This window comes from Acipenser ruthenus, chromosome 2 (genome assembly GCF_902713425.1).
Source record: "Acipenser ruthenus chromosome 2, fAciRut3.2 maternal haplotype, whole genome shotgun sequence".
NCBI lineage: Eukaryota > Metazoa > Chordata > Actinopteri > Acipenseriformes > Acipenseridae > Acipenser > Acipenser ruthenus.
In genome coordinates, this window is record NC_081190.1 from 56,175,867 (window position 1) to 56,191,275 (window position 15,409).

A 15,409-nucleotide genomic window follows, 5' to 3' on the forward strand; every position below is an offset into this window, starting at 1 on the left:
AGTGCAGGTAAACTTATACCCCAATGACTCATTGTCCTCTCGAGGACTGTTCAATTGAACATGCTGCAACCCATTATATGTAGGGTGACCAGATTTTCAAAGCTCAAAACCGGGACACATTGTTAAATAATTGGTCAACCTGTTAAATATAGGCTATTTCATGGTTATTTAAATATCCTCCCACTCAGTATTATCTTTTTTTTAAGCCGCTAGCTAATTTCATTACACTCCCAAGTGTATAATTTGTGGCTAATTAGATTAACTTGCCATATTGTGTTATATACAGTACATATTTCTACTTTTGTATGGTGTTTATTAATAACAATAATGATACTAATAATAATTATAATAATAATACATTCTGTAGATCCATTTACATTTTGGCATTTTTATTTCTTTCTTTTTTTACTCACTGCGTCAGGATGGCTCTATTTATCGACGTCGTTGATGTGGTTTATTTAACCTGGATTCTGCCAAGTTGTGTCTGTGCTAAATCCCGCCAGAACTGAACAGCGACAAAATTATCGTATTGCACATAACTGTAGATTCATATTTAATGTAAACTAAATGAAAACGCATGGCGCACTGAGCATGTATGTCTGTGTTAATCACTTTATAAAAATAACGTTCTTGATTACCCTAGTACCTTTTTTATTTTATTTGATTTTGTTTTCACTGCAGGTGACTATACTTATATAGGAAGCAGTTGTTTACGTTATTTTGATAAAAGATATATAGAGTGTGTCGCACTACAGGAAGTGGCTAAAAACTGGGATGTTTAAGATTTTGAGAAAAATGTCGGGACACCAGAACCTTTGATCAAAAACCTGGACCTCTGGTCACCCTAATTATATGTTACTTTTGCAACTATTTACAGATAATTTCCTAAACTACAGCTTGCCAGCACATAAAAAACCCACAAAATAGCAGTTTCTTGCTCTTACACAAACATAAGCAGTTGTTATTTTGAGATGGGGCAGAATTACATGTTTTTTTAAGGAGGTTCAAAATGGGAGTTAAGGAGGTAGTTTCAAACTTGTTATAAAGCAGGGTCTTATATCTTTAAGGTAAAACATTGTATAAAGCGGAATTGATTGCAAGTCACCCAAGTCAAGTTGAATTGTATTCAGTAATTTATTAACACCATTTTAAGCTGTGTATGGTCATGCATCAACATCAACAGCCATCTAAGCCCTGATTGACAGACTGATTTTGAGCTTGACAAGCTCCTGCTGTACAGAGATGAATTTCAGTGGCTTTTCTTTTACATTTCTTTGCTCACATTACAAATGGACTGTGATGGGGGACAATGCTAACCATGTCACCCTTCCGTGTTTTCTGTTCACATGCCAATATCCGGATGAAGACGGTCAGTGGCAAACAGCAGCTCAGGAATGTCGAGCGGTTTCAGCAGTCTAGAGGACAACACGATTATCTAAGGGTGAAAGAAAGAGAAGGGTTGTTTATAAAGAGGTTATTTTCAGGAAAAACACAAACGACTGACTGCATCCACTGATTGCTACTGGCCTAGCTGGGGGCTTAACAGTGGTCAGTAACTCTGTTTTGGGTGTCAATTCTTGCTGAAAGACCAGCTGAGGCTATGATGATGTTATTCCAACTACAACACTTAAAAGTAAAAAGCCAACAACATTTACAATGAAGCACCACACTACAATCAAGTTAGCTTATAAAGCTCTTTAAAAGTAAACATTGGAGTAAATGTAAAGTCATGTCTCCTGTTTCAGAACACTTGTTCACTTTTTGCTTTTTTGGGGGACATTTTAGGTGACTTTTTTCTTGCCAGACCTTACATGGATGAAACCAATTACCCAATTATCTTAAACAACTGCCAACATTGAATAGCTTTAAAAATCAGTTGCTAAAATGAAACAGAGCTAAATGAATTATTTCTGTCCACTTATTAATTGTGTGATATTGTGATGCTGAATGCCCCCTGGCACCTTCACCGGTGAGTGAAATTTTAGATAAATAAGTAAAGGTTAAAGGTTAAAGTCTAAAGCCCTTGCCTCCTCATGGAAAAGAATGGTGCAGGCCAGCATACAGTTTGCAATGCTAGCAGCAGAAGTTTACAGAATTTAACAAAGCTGTCTGAATTTGTGAAGATGAATACCAGATAAGCTGATAAGATGTTAAATATTTCAAGATAATTAAAAATGTTTCTTTATATTAGAACAATGAATGCTGGCCAGTCAGTTACTTCTGGTTTGACTTAAAAACTCACACAGGCATTAACTGCTTGATAACGGCCCTCTCCTTTTAATTGTGTTGTTTAAACAGTAGGCATTTACACCTTGTGTCCTGCCTCTGTTGTTGTGTTTTTGAAGCCTTTGAAATGCACTATGAAGGGTTGATAAGCACAACCATTTCAACTCAGTTGTTCAGTTGCTAATATTTTTCAGAAGCAGTTGAAAAGATAGGGCCAGCTTGGTAAACAAAGCAATGAACTGTAGGCTTTAGTAATGGCCAGTTTACGAAAAAATATATAATTTAATCACTGGGCGATTATATTTCATATGATTTGGAAATCATGTGATTATTATAAAACTGATCTCTATGAAAAAGTTATTTCCCCCCTGGTCCCTCTGCTCACTTCCTTGGCAAGCTTGATTTTTTCCTCTCTTCTATCACCACCTCTATCCCTATCATTCTTTTGCGCAACTGTAACATTTATCTCTCCAACTCGACTCATTCTGCTGGCTTCCTCCATTTTCTTGATTCTTTCTCTCTCCTCTTTGCCTCCTGGCTGCCAGCTGGACCTGATTTTCTCCAGAAACTGCTCTACTCCTACTACCACCCCTTTTCCTTCTCAGACCACCTCTTCATCTCCTTTTCACTTCTTCTACCCTCTCTCCCATCCACCTCTTCCCCATTCTCTCTTTTTACTGCAATTTCTGCTCCCTTTCCCCAACCACCTTTACTTCCTCTGATCTCTCCCTTCTCCCAATTCACTCACTCTCCCAGCTTTCAGCAGACTCGGCCACCATGACTCTCTCTTCTTCTCTCACCACAACTCTTGACTCCTTCTGTCCTATCGTCTCCCACCCTGCTTAGTCTTACCCTCCCCAGCCCTGGCTATCCTCTACACTGTGCTCATCCCGTAATGAGATGCTCACTGCTGAGTGGAGATGGACGAGATACAAGCTACCCTTTGATTTAGACCACTGCCAAACACTCCTACTATAAATGTATCATCCTGTCCTCCACCAACAACCCTGCTGACTTTTCTCCATCTTTTCCTCCCTCCTCATACCCCCACTCCTTCCCCAATCCTCCTCCTTTCCACCTGATGACTGCCTTTCTCTTCTGCTCCAAATTAGAGGACATTCAGAAGCTATTCTCCAGACCATCTTCCCTCTCTCCTCTCCATCATCCCCCTCCCCTGCTTGCTTCTTACAAGCCATTGCCCCCACTCTTATTCCTTTTATCTCCTCCCTCATTAACACCTCTCTGCTCCCTGGCTCCTTTCCCTCAGCCTTTAAAACTGTTGCATCACCTCCATTCTTAAAAAACCTCTTGCTTCACCCAGAACTATCACCCTGTCTCTCGCTTCCCATTCCTCTTTAAAACTCTCGAACGAGCTGTCCACCGTCAGCTGGCATCCTTCCTCACCGAGCACTCTGCTTAACCTTCTCAATCCAGGTTCCATCCTGCACATTCCATGGAAACCCCCTTCCTCTCAGTTACTGACTCTCCACTGCTCGGGCTGCCTCCCTCTCCTCATTCTAATTCTCCTTGACCTTTCCTCTGCCTTTGACACTGTCGATAATGCTACATTCTCCTCTCTGACCTGGGGATCTCAGGCACTGCCTTGCTGGTTTCCAGGAATGGCTTTATCTCTTCTCCTTGCCCCCTCTCTACAGGTTTACCTCAAGGATCTGTCCTGGGACCCTTCCTCTTCTGACTCCATCTGCTCACTAGGTACTCTCATATACTCTTTTGGCTTCTCCTACCACCTTTACACTGATGATGCCCAGATCATCATCTCCTTTGACCCACATCTCAGAATTCCTCAACTTGGACTCATTCTCACCACCTCAAACTGAATCTCTCTAAATCTGACCTCCTCTACTTTCCTTCTGCTTCCTCTCTCTCCTCTGACCTCTCCATCTCGGTATCCCTTGACTCTCCCTCTCTCCTTTTGCTAAAAACCTAGGTGTTACTCTTGACCCCTCCCTCTCCTTCTCTCAACACAGCTCTTCCCTGGCACTCATTTGCTGCTTCTTTCTTAGCAACAACTACCGAATCTTTTTCTCACTACTTATTTCACCCAACTCCTGGTGCAAGTTCTTGTACTCTCCAGATTGGACTACTGTTACTCTCCTTGCTGGACTCCCTGCTTCCAGTGGTCTCCCTGCCTGCACAATTAAGCTACACTTTTGTAATCATAACACAACATTCCTAACTTCTATCTTCTAAAAGCTACAGAGAAGGAATATGACTCAACTCCCACACTTTAAAATCTCCTTCATCCAAACAATAACCGTGGAAGAGATTCATTATAAGGATGCAACCTAGGTTTTGCCTTTCTTTCTCTAGAGCTAGATTATTCTTCTCACTGGCACTGTCACTCTTGTTTAAGTTTTGCATTATTTATAGCTGTATTGTCTAAGGTCTCCTAGTGTATTTGTACTGAACATTACATGGATTAATTTAACGTTGCTGATCTATCATTCAATGTGTCATTCATTTTGGATCTCTGACTTCTCTTTTACCTAAATTCACATAAGCTCTACTATGCTAAACTGTTAGAATACAAGTTATAGTACATACAATTGACAATTTCTTGAAAATATCTATGCAATACTGCTTACAAACAACAATACTATAAAATATTTTAAATAAATAAATAAATGCAAGTTTGAAGCAACTACACTATATGAGAGCATGCCAATTAACTGCATTATTATCAGTCAAACAATGTAGTGTGTCCAATTATTATACCCCCGATTTTCTTCCCAATTTGGAATGCCCAATACTTTTTTCACTTCACCGCAGCAATTCCCCGTACAGCTCAGGAGAACTGAAGGTTCAGTGGGTGTCCTCCGATCCCACAACAGAGCCAGAAAAAAAAAAAAGCCCAGACATTGTGGAAAGTAACTGAAAACAATAATTTTATAGTATATAAAAAGCGAAAGCCCCCCTAAAAAAAAAACAACAATTTACATAAAACTTGAAAATAGCTCAAAACAAGCACCAAAAAAAACCAACAAAAGCCCTAATTTTATACTATCATGAGTTATACAGTGCTAATGTATATTGATCATCATGACCCTGAACACTACTGCAACAGACACCTGCCTGGGCATGATTGAAAAGCCTGTAGAACACTTGCTTTAACTCCTCCAGGTACATTCTTTCCATTATTTGGTGGCTGTTCAACTGGTTTATAACACTAGTACAGTGATAAAGAATGCCTTGGGAGGACTATTGGTAAGGTTTAAGTTTATTTTAACAGTTGAAATATTTCTACAGGTGAAATATGTTACACAGGTGGCACAACAATATTACAGTGCTGTAGCGAAAATCCAGATAATCCTTTGGACACCTCAGAAAAAAACAACCTCAAGGTGGCAATTTGGTCTTTCAGTTCTCTTGACAACCCTTTTACAATCGTGAAGAGCAATGTGCAGTGAAACACCCTGCAGCTACAGAAGGAATTCCTTCTAAAGATTACAGAAAGAATGCCCTCCTAAAATAAGACACAAGTGGGCATTCCCTTGCTTGTCTGTCACTCCTGTCCAATCTAAATTACTTACCAAATCTAGACCAAAACCTTTTTTACAAACATTAAAAGCCCATTTAGCCACACGTTATCTATGAATATCAAAAAAAACTAATCTTATTAGAAATCCAACTTAGTCTCCTCAGGATTTATTTTGATATTGTTCCTTTTTTTGGAGATTGAAAGGTCAGTCTTTCCTCCTTAGTTATGTAACCTTTCAACACCTACGTGTTCATTTTTCACCATGGTTTAAATCGAACTGCAGTCTACTGTAATTTATGGGAGGCAGTTTGATCTGGAGATACTGGATTCAAATCTAGGGTTATAGCGTTTTTGGCTTACTATCCACCACTATGGATGCATATACAGACAGTAATTCTGTCTGTATAACCACTTCCAATTGTCACAAAACTTGCTGAATAGCATCTTAAGCAAAACATATTGAATACATCCTTACCTCTGGGTATATGGAGGTCTGTCTTTCTAACTGTCTGTAGTTTATAACCAAGGCTTTAACATCCTTTTCTTACCTTTTTTTTTTTTTTAGCAATAACATTATCAACATTATTCTTTCACAATTTCAAATGAATATTCAAATACTCTTTCATTTTAAATTAGCATAAAACAAACCAAGTAACCCATCAAATGACCTTATAAACAAGAGAGAAAAACACTCTTCTGTACAACTGAATTTGTGTGATTTATTTTATTCCAAAAGGAAGCACAGATCTTCAGCTCAACAGGCGAGAGGGCAGAGATTAAGTTGCATTTGCTCATACATACAGTATACATAATAAATAGATTTTAAAGTTTCACTCATTTAACTACTGTGGATACATAATACGAAAACAAGCAGAAATAGGCTTTTGGAACTCCTCTCAAAAGGCATGGCACAGCGTGTAAATCAAAGAATACCATAGCAGAATCTGCAGAGCAGTTGAGATTAAAAAAAAAAAAAAAAAGCTGAAGACAAATGGATTTTTAACTCTTGTTTGGGTCATTTTGACCCGCCTCAACAGTTAAAGGTTATGTTTCATTTAAATATAATTCGTCTTCCCAAAAGTTGAAAGCAAGAAATAACTTTTTATACAACAATATAAAATACATTTCAAACATACTTAAAAAGTTTCTCTATTTGTTCAGAAATGAAAGAGTTTCTTGTTCTTTCTATTTTACTGTTACCCTTTCTCGCACAGGAAATCTTTGACCTAGTTGCCAGTGGTTATGCTCATATGAAGTGAACAGCCCCGAACTATTAAAGCAATAATAAAATCTAACACTTGTGCTTGATCAGACTAAATAGCTGCACAATGCAGTCTTTCTCTGCTTGCTCCACTTTGCATTTTCTTTTCACAATTACTGGCCCACATTCAGATATAAAGAGAAAACAATTCACAGATACAACCCTTCTTATTTTTCTGAAGGGCTTCAATCTGTTGTTCTACATAGCATGATGGAAATTAGTCTGTTTCATCTGGAGAAACTGAATAAATGAGAAAAAGCTGTGTATATTAAATAGCTAATGACTATATAAATAAGGGGAGCCTCTGTGTTACTCAGGTGTTAAGGCAATTATGTTCATGTAAGGCGTAACAATTAATCCATTATGTAATGTCTTTTCTCAGAGATTGAACAAGGTATAAAATAATATACAAACATGTACTAGTCTTTGTTGCATCCCAGATTTGTACACTATTCTTGGAGGTACCAACAACCCCCCTAGGAGATGCATTTGTGGGGCTGCTACAGCCCTCTGAGTATGCAACTTTATGAGAAAGAAAACATATTCCCCAAAGATAGTTTCTATGTATCTATTAAACGCTGAATTTAGAAATATTAAAAGAAACTACAAAATTCAATGTTGAAACTTTAGTCTTTTTTTCAATTTATTTTAGTACTTCTTAATCAAAGACATCTAGCACAGGCTCACAACCACAATATCAACATGTTTAATATAAAATACATTTTTAAACAGGAACTACACGATTTTTAATTGCATTTCCTTCATTCCTGATTCTTGAGATTTCCTTTCATTGTAGAATGCTATCACTATTGTCCTCAGACACATTCTGATGACCATCCTGTCTTTAATTTACTAATGTTGTCTGAGGAGTAGTATCCAATAAAAAAGTAAAGAATGAAGGTTTAATTGGAGACTTGATGAGGCAGGGGCACCTATATCTGGTATGTTAAAATGTTTTTTATGTGAATGAATGTCTGTGACTGATTAGATTAAATATAAATACACAGGAATGGGTCTAAGCACGTATAAATACACCAATTAAACACTGTATTTATTCTTTTAAACTTTTCCAGTGCTAATGTGTTTGAATAATTTGCTTAATTGGTTTTGCACGATATAGGCCAGTGATGATACATAGAGATTCTCATTCTTAAAATACTGGTTGGACAGTAACATTTCACCAAAAGTTACTTTTTTCCCCGATGGGGAGTTAATTTAAAATGTAAAACTCTATAATGCACAGCTCTGTAAACTCTCTCTATCTCATCCATGTGCAAGAGGCATCTGCCCTGCTATGATTGCTAGGAGATCATGGTAGTGGTAGTCTCTCAACTGGGTCCTTACTTTGAGAGCCCTGTGAGGTAAATTTTTCATAAAAGAAATGACTAATAAAATATAATTTCGATGAAAATATCAATGATTTCCTATTCCTAAGTCTACATTTATAAATGTATATTACAGTACCTGAAGGGCAGACTTGTGTGATGACACCACTTCTTTAATCAGATGGACTTCTGAAGGTGTAACTCCACCCACCACAAACAGGATGAGAAGGGGGTGGTCACTTGGGTGGGGGCGGCTCACCTGTCATGAGAGAAAGTAAGAGACAAACAGCAGGAAAGTTAACAAATTGAAGAAAAAATGTAGTTCCTATCAGCTTCTATGAGATTCTAACATCTGCCAGCAGAAAACAATGAAAATACTATAAATATGACTTGCTTCTATATATGTGCCACATCTGGTGGTACCATGTTGAAAAAAATGACTTATTTCTATAAGTAGCTCTGCTCAGGCTTGAATGATCTGCATTTTTTCCACAGTATATACTTTTTCAGGTTTTGGAAAGACTAGATTTGGCCTTTTAAGCAGAACCCTCATGAAAACTAGTTGTTTATGTGACATTTCCTCTATACTTAATAGACCAGCTTTAAATAAACAGGGTACAAATACATGTAATGGCCAGGACAGACATCAGGTGTGGATGTGTCCATATCATCCCTGAAATTTGTTACAAAAATAAAGAAGGGAAGGATCAGCTCATGACATGTGTATGCCTGAGCTGTCCAAGCTGCCAAAGACTGTAGCGCGGACTGGAAACTTTGGAAAGGCAAATTTCATTTGTAGGACTGAAATGTTGGTAGGACTACTTTGTCAGAAAATTCTGATAGTTGTGTAATTAGAAGAAGAAAAAATAGACAGAACTAGAACACAGTATACTTGTATCTCAAATGTATTATTATACATTGTTTTGGAGCCTGAATAACTCACCAATTTCAAACATAAAATCTGAAGGACATGCAGGTTCAGATTAATACAAATATGTATCCAAGACTTTAGTGTGCACATTATTATCAAATGATTTAAACGATTCCTAGTAATTTGAAGTTTTAAAAAATGCACTTAAGGTTTTGTGCTAGCAACATTATCTGTTTCTTTCTCCAGAATCTGCTTAATCAGGCCTTCCCTTTGAAGGCGCCACATTATGTTTCCAGCACTGTTGTTTCTCTATCTAATGTTACAGCAGGACTGCAACTCTTGAATCGAACATTCATTAACCAGGCTCACACAATGATCCTGTGTCTGGGCTGGCACTCATAGCAAGGCGTTCATGGCTCATGTCCACAGCTATAACATGCTGGCCACATGATTTCCAGTTTCAGGTCAAACATCCCACTGTGTGCAAAACATTCATGCCAAGTGTCTGTTCTTTATGTGGCGGCTCTGGTGTCATGTGTATGAAATGAGTGTAAGTGCATGTCTCTCTCTGTATCTGTGTGTGGTTGGGAGATGTTTAGCATTGGAGCATCTCACTGTGACAGGAAAGGGTATATATATATACAGACCAATAAGCATGACTTCTATTATATGTAAACTTATGGAAACTATAATAAGATCCAAAATGGAAAATTACCTATATGGTAACAGTATCCTGGGAGACAGTCAGCATGGTTTTAGGAAAGGGAGATCGTGTCTAACTAATCTGCTTGATTTTTTTGAGGATGCAACATCGACAATGGATAATTGCAAAGCATACAACATGGTTTATTTAGATTTCCAGAAAGCTTTTGACCCGCATAAAAGATTAATTCTCAAACTGAATGCAGTAGGGATTCAAGGAAATGTATGCACATGGATTAGAGAGTGGTTAACATGTAGAAAACAGAAAGTACTGATTAGAGGAGAAACCTCAAAATGGAGCGAGGTAACCAGTGGAGTACCAGTAGGTCCTCTGCCTAATATACATTAATGGTTTAGATTCTGGTATAGTAAGCAAACTTGTTGAATTTGCAGACGACACAAAAATAGGAGGAGTGGCAAACACTGTTGCAGCAGCAAAGGTCATTCAAAATGATCTAGACAGCATTTAGAACTGGGCAGACACATGGCAAATGACATTTAATAGAGAAAAGTGTAAGGTCCTGCACGCAGGCAATAAAAATGTGCATTATAAATATCATATGGGAGATACTGAAATTGAAGAAGGAATCTATGAAAAAGACCTAGGAGTTTATGTTGACTCAGAAATGTCTTCCTCTAGACAATGTGGGGAAGCTATAAAAAAGGCCAACAAGATGCTCGGATATATTTATTATTATTATTTGTTTATTTAGCAGACGCCTTTATCCAAGGCGACTTACAGAGACTAGGGTGTGTGAACTATGCATCAGCTGCAGAGTCACTTACAACTACGTCTCACCCGAAAGACGGAGCACAAGGAGGTTAAGTGACTTGCTCAGGGTCACACAATGAGTCAGTGGCTGAGGTGGGATTTGAACCGGGGACCTCGTGGTTACAAGCCCATTTCTTTAACCACTGGACCACACAGAAGTGTTGAATTTAAATCAAGGGAAATAATGTTAAAACTTTACAATGCATTAGTAAGACCTCACCTAGAATATTGTGTTCAGTTCTGGTCACCTCGTTACAAAAAGGATATTGCTGCTCTAGAAAGAGTGCAAAGAAGAGCGACCAGAATTATCCCGGGTTTAAAAGGCATGTATGCAGACAGGCTAAAAGAAATGAATCTATTCAGTCTTGAACAAAGAAGACTACACAGTGATCTGATTCAAACATTCAAAATCCTAAAAGGTATTGACAATGTCGACCCAGGGGAATTTTTCGACATGAAAAAAGAAACAATATAAGGATCATACTTTTATACCATATATAAAAAATATATGTTTGTTCCATAAGGGTGGTTTGGCAGCCAGTCTTCCCTCTCTGCGGTGCGTTCACAAGCCTTTAGATAAGCTTCCACATCGTCAGAGTCAATGGCTAGCATGTATAGGTCGTGCCCCTTCTCTCACGGTTGTGCCGTCACAACGGCTTCCAATCCTGTAGCCAGCTCACGGACCTCAGCCTGTCCTTGTTCAATTTTTCCCCATTAACATTCGATTAGTTTCTTGTTGGGCTGCCAGTGACAATAGCTGTGTGGATTGTTCCTGGGTAACCCGGTTGGTCTCCCGCTGGAGCAGTGCCTTTAGTACATCTTCCATTTTCTCTTATTATTATTATTATTAAGTTATCCAAGTGCCCGCATTCTCCACACATGTAACAGTGTGGGGTTCTAAAACACTGTCTGTGGGACCTTTTCCACAGTCTTCTCGGACAGAAGTATTTGACACACAGGCGTAACTGTAGTTTTAACCAGGGCGGTACCTGGAATTTTATTGTCAGCACACAGAACAAACAAACACAAAAAAAACAAACAAAAACTCTTCTTCTCGGAGCACTAACTAACATAAAGTTAGTTTCCCTAACTAGAAGTCGGGCAGCTAGCTGCTTACCGAACTAAGTCAAAGTTTTCTTTTTTTAAGGAAACACAGAACAACGCTCACCTCTACAGGTCACCCCCTCCTGTCCACACACCCTCAAGTTCTCTCTCTTGTGTGTCCTTTTTATACTCTCTGCAGCTGATACTAAGTAAAAACAGCTGTCGCCCATTTCTCCTAACAAGCTTCCATTCTGGCTTGCGGAGCCCTGCCGTGATGCCCTTTGAGACAAGATAGCCGCCAGTTACCAAACCCCAAAAATGTTCTCCCGGCTGCCGCAAAGCATGCTGTTATACATAGTTCTCCAGTTGCTTATTTTTAAAAAGGATACAGACTACGTCTGATTCTGGGGCCTATATACCTGCCCTCAACTGTTTTCCCCCACACGTTGTCACAATATACTGTATATATATATATACTGCTTCTAGAATACATTGATTTTTAAGACAGTAGAATTAAAAATCCTTATGATCCTGTTTTGAAGGCGCGTTTCCAACCACTCATGAACCAAAAGTAATTCCCATCACTTAATCCTGCCGGTTCAGGACTTTATCTGTTTGAAGTACTGTACAGTCTTTTTTGGCAAAAGGTTATTAAGCCGTTACAAATCTAATCCCTGTGATTCAATGACATGCCATCCTATATTAGCTAAAAAAAAGCTTCCGCTCCAAAAATAATTTCAGAATATAGAGAAAAATCCTGATCACTGTCGTGGATTTTATTTGCAAACAGTGATTTCAGGGGAATACATTTCCTTATGTAATTTTTAAACCTCTTTGGAGGAAATAATTTATTACTCTAAAAAATGGTTACAGTAAGTGTTGGCAAATACATCTTAAATGTAAAGTTAATCGGGGGTGCAAATTTGGTGCTATGACGAGTGCCAGCACCATTACATTCAGGTGCTATATGGTACAATGTTTAATTATAATTATTTTTTATTTCTAGCAACCTTCATGATTACAAATATGGGTGTGATTAGATATGGGTTTGACCATTTTGGTACATTCTGATAACTTTCAAAACAGTTTAGCACCAATTTTCAAAATGATTTGCACCCGTTAGTAGTGATTTAAGAAATAACAAGTAGCTTCTTAAAACAAATAATGAAACTTATTTGAAACAGTACATTTATGAAAACTCGGGGTGAAGAAACTTAATTCTTTCTAGTCCAGTAGTATCAGGTGAACCACGATAAAAGCCAGTAGATGCACCTGTCATTCTCACTCAAGTGTCATCTGGAATTACTGAAATCAATGGCCTATCGGTTTTAAACATGTTTCATTTTTCTATAAGACACCATTGAAAGTCATTTTTCAAATGTTGTAAAATGACTACTACACTGGTATTAGCCCTGTTCCTAACCAGAAGCTCATTTCTGAACAGTCATTCAGGCATGTTGCATAGGCTATTGATTAATTGATTCATTTTTTTTTTATCTTACAGTAACATTACTGTAATAATAGAAAGAAAGACATACAAACATACGTATGAATTATTCAAGTATCAACCAACTTAAAAAAAGTCTACCTGCATATCGTGGCAACAAGAAATAACAGAACAGCATTTCCCTTTTTTTTAAATGTGTAATGTTATTATTATTATTATTATTATTATTATTATTATTATTATTATTATTATTATTATTATTATTATTATTAGGGCTGCAACATTATAATAAACGTTGCATTGACTAGCATATGTGTAGACTAGACATTATCTTTTATATTTTATTCTGCCTATATTTATCTTTTTATTCTCGACTGTGGTCAGGACCACAGGTCTTGAAAACGAACCTCTTAATAAACAATTTACAAATGTTTATAACAAACATGATTTTAAGAACTTATATCATTACTACCAATTTCACCAATTTTTATTTTAGAAAAAAGTTAACCTGATAAGGTGGTAGTGTTCGAATGACAGGTTAATCTTGATTTCTGCAGTCTTTTGAAAACCACTCAGTGTTATTTCAAGTTGCACTTTGACGGCTGGAATTTTATTTCTGTGATGTAAATCAAAAACGCACAAAGGATTCACACAGCTAACCCAACAAGGAGGCGGGTCTGTCCGAAATGGGAAAACGAGAGAATTGTAAAACAGCAAGAAAAAGTTTTCAGGCAAGGTGAAATATTAGGTAAAAAAAATAAATAAATACAACATAGTTCAGTCAAGGCGTGTTGTTTAAGTTTGATTTTCCACAAATGTCTTTTGTTTTAGAATCAGGCATTGCACACTGTGAACATATAAGGTGGTCTTTATGCATCTGTGAAATAGATTTATTAGGTGAAGCAGCAATATTGTTTGCAATTCATTTTACAGGCTTATGAAGAAAGAACTCCCCAGGTGCAGACAATCTCACAAAACAGCTTTTTGCCTGTGGCAAAGATAATCTCTTGTTCATTACAGTGTATCTCCCCACTGTAGTTTGTTAGATTAGTTCTTTCAACTACAAAAAAGATAAACCTTCCTCTATTGTTACAGTTGTTGCTAGGAAATGAACTACAAATGAGGCACCAGTCATATTTTTAGGTAGTGTATAATTAAAGATACTTTCCTTTCCTTTCTTTTTGAAACAGTTTAAAAAGGACATACAGTACCTTTAGACAATTACCAATAAGAACATGGAAAATGTAATACGAGTGAAATCTGTGTTGATTTATTTTTGTATTTGTAATGATAACCCTAAAGATACACCCTGCAAATCAACCAGGAAATACGGCAACTGATATACGAGAGAGAGAGAGAGAGAGAGAGAGAGAGAGAGAGAGAGAGAGAGAGAGAGAGAGAGAGAGAGAGAGAGAGAGAGAGAGAGAGAGAGAGAGAAAGAGAGAGAGAGAGAGAGAGAGAGAGAGAGAGAGAGAGAGCAGCTCCCAAAACTATTTTAACCCTATATGTGTTTCCTCCCATGACTGATTAAGTTAACATTTTTCTTCATAGTGTAAGAGTGGGTTTAACACATTAAGGACAATGCTCTTTATGCTAGATCTCTTTGAAGCAGGATGCTGCATACTTATCTCTGCCTATTGTGTACCCAGCTTTAACAACATTCGACTCAAATTAAAATATACTAGATCACTGACAAGACTAAAGGGAGTATTTTATCTATGTTTGTTTTAATTGAATACATTTATAAACAACATTTTTATCACTGGCTTAACTACATTATTTTCTCCTAGGCACAGACTTCGATGTGAAACCTACAGGAGAGATTATTTCAATGCTTAAAATAAATCACACTGTGCTCCAGATCATTGCCACAGTGTGTTTAATACACAAGCCCGGGGCAGGTACGATTTGCCAGTTCTCTGAACAAAATGTACAACAATGTGGAAATCCCCTGCCTATATGAATAATGCATTAGCACACCTGAAAATGCACAGTACAATAACACTGGTATAATAATGCTTTATCAACATGACCATTAGCATATAATTAAGTTGACAGACAGAACGGTTTATAGGTCATCACTTTACACTTTACGTTTCACTTCCGCAAGGAACGTTTCTGTTTATTCTGTTTAGCTATATTTTTGTTGATTGAGACACAGCCTTGAGTCAGATTGCAGCAGGGATGTAGAAATATTTGCTCTAATTAAAAATTTGGCCAACGGTTCAATCCAGAGAAGCTTGGATGGAAACAAGCTGCTTC

The 15,409-nt window shown here is 37.5% G+C and overlaps 1 protein-coding gene across 1 annotated transcript in view; it reads right to left on the minus strand.

Moving 5' to 3' along the window:
* Positions 1-1,115: 1,115 nt before the first annotated feature.
* Positions 1,116-15,409, minus strand: part of LOC117408661 (sec1 family domain-containing protein 2) — a 208,588-nt gene continuing 194,294 nt past the window's right edge. Inside the window, exons 8-9 of the mRNA XM_034013856.3 lie at positions 8,451-8,570; positions 1,116-1,435 (exon numbers count right to left, since the gene is read on the minus strand). Of these exons, the coding sequence (XP_033869747.3) occupies positions 1,343-1,435; positions 8,451-8,570 (213 nt within the window). The 3' untranslated portion in view covers positions 1,116-1,342. The remainder of the gene's footprint in view (positions 1,436-8,450; positions 8,571-15,409) is intronic.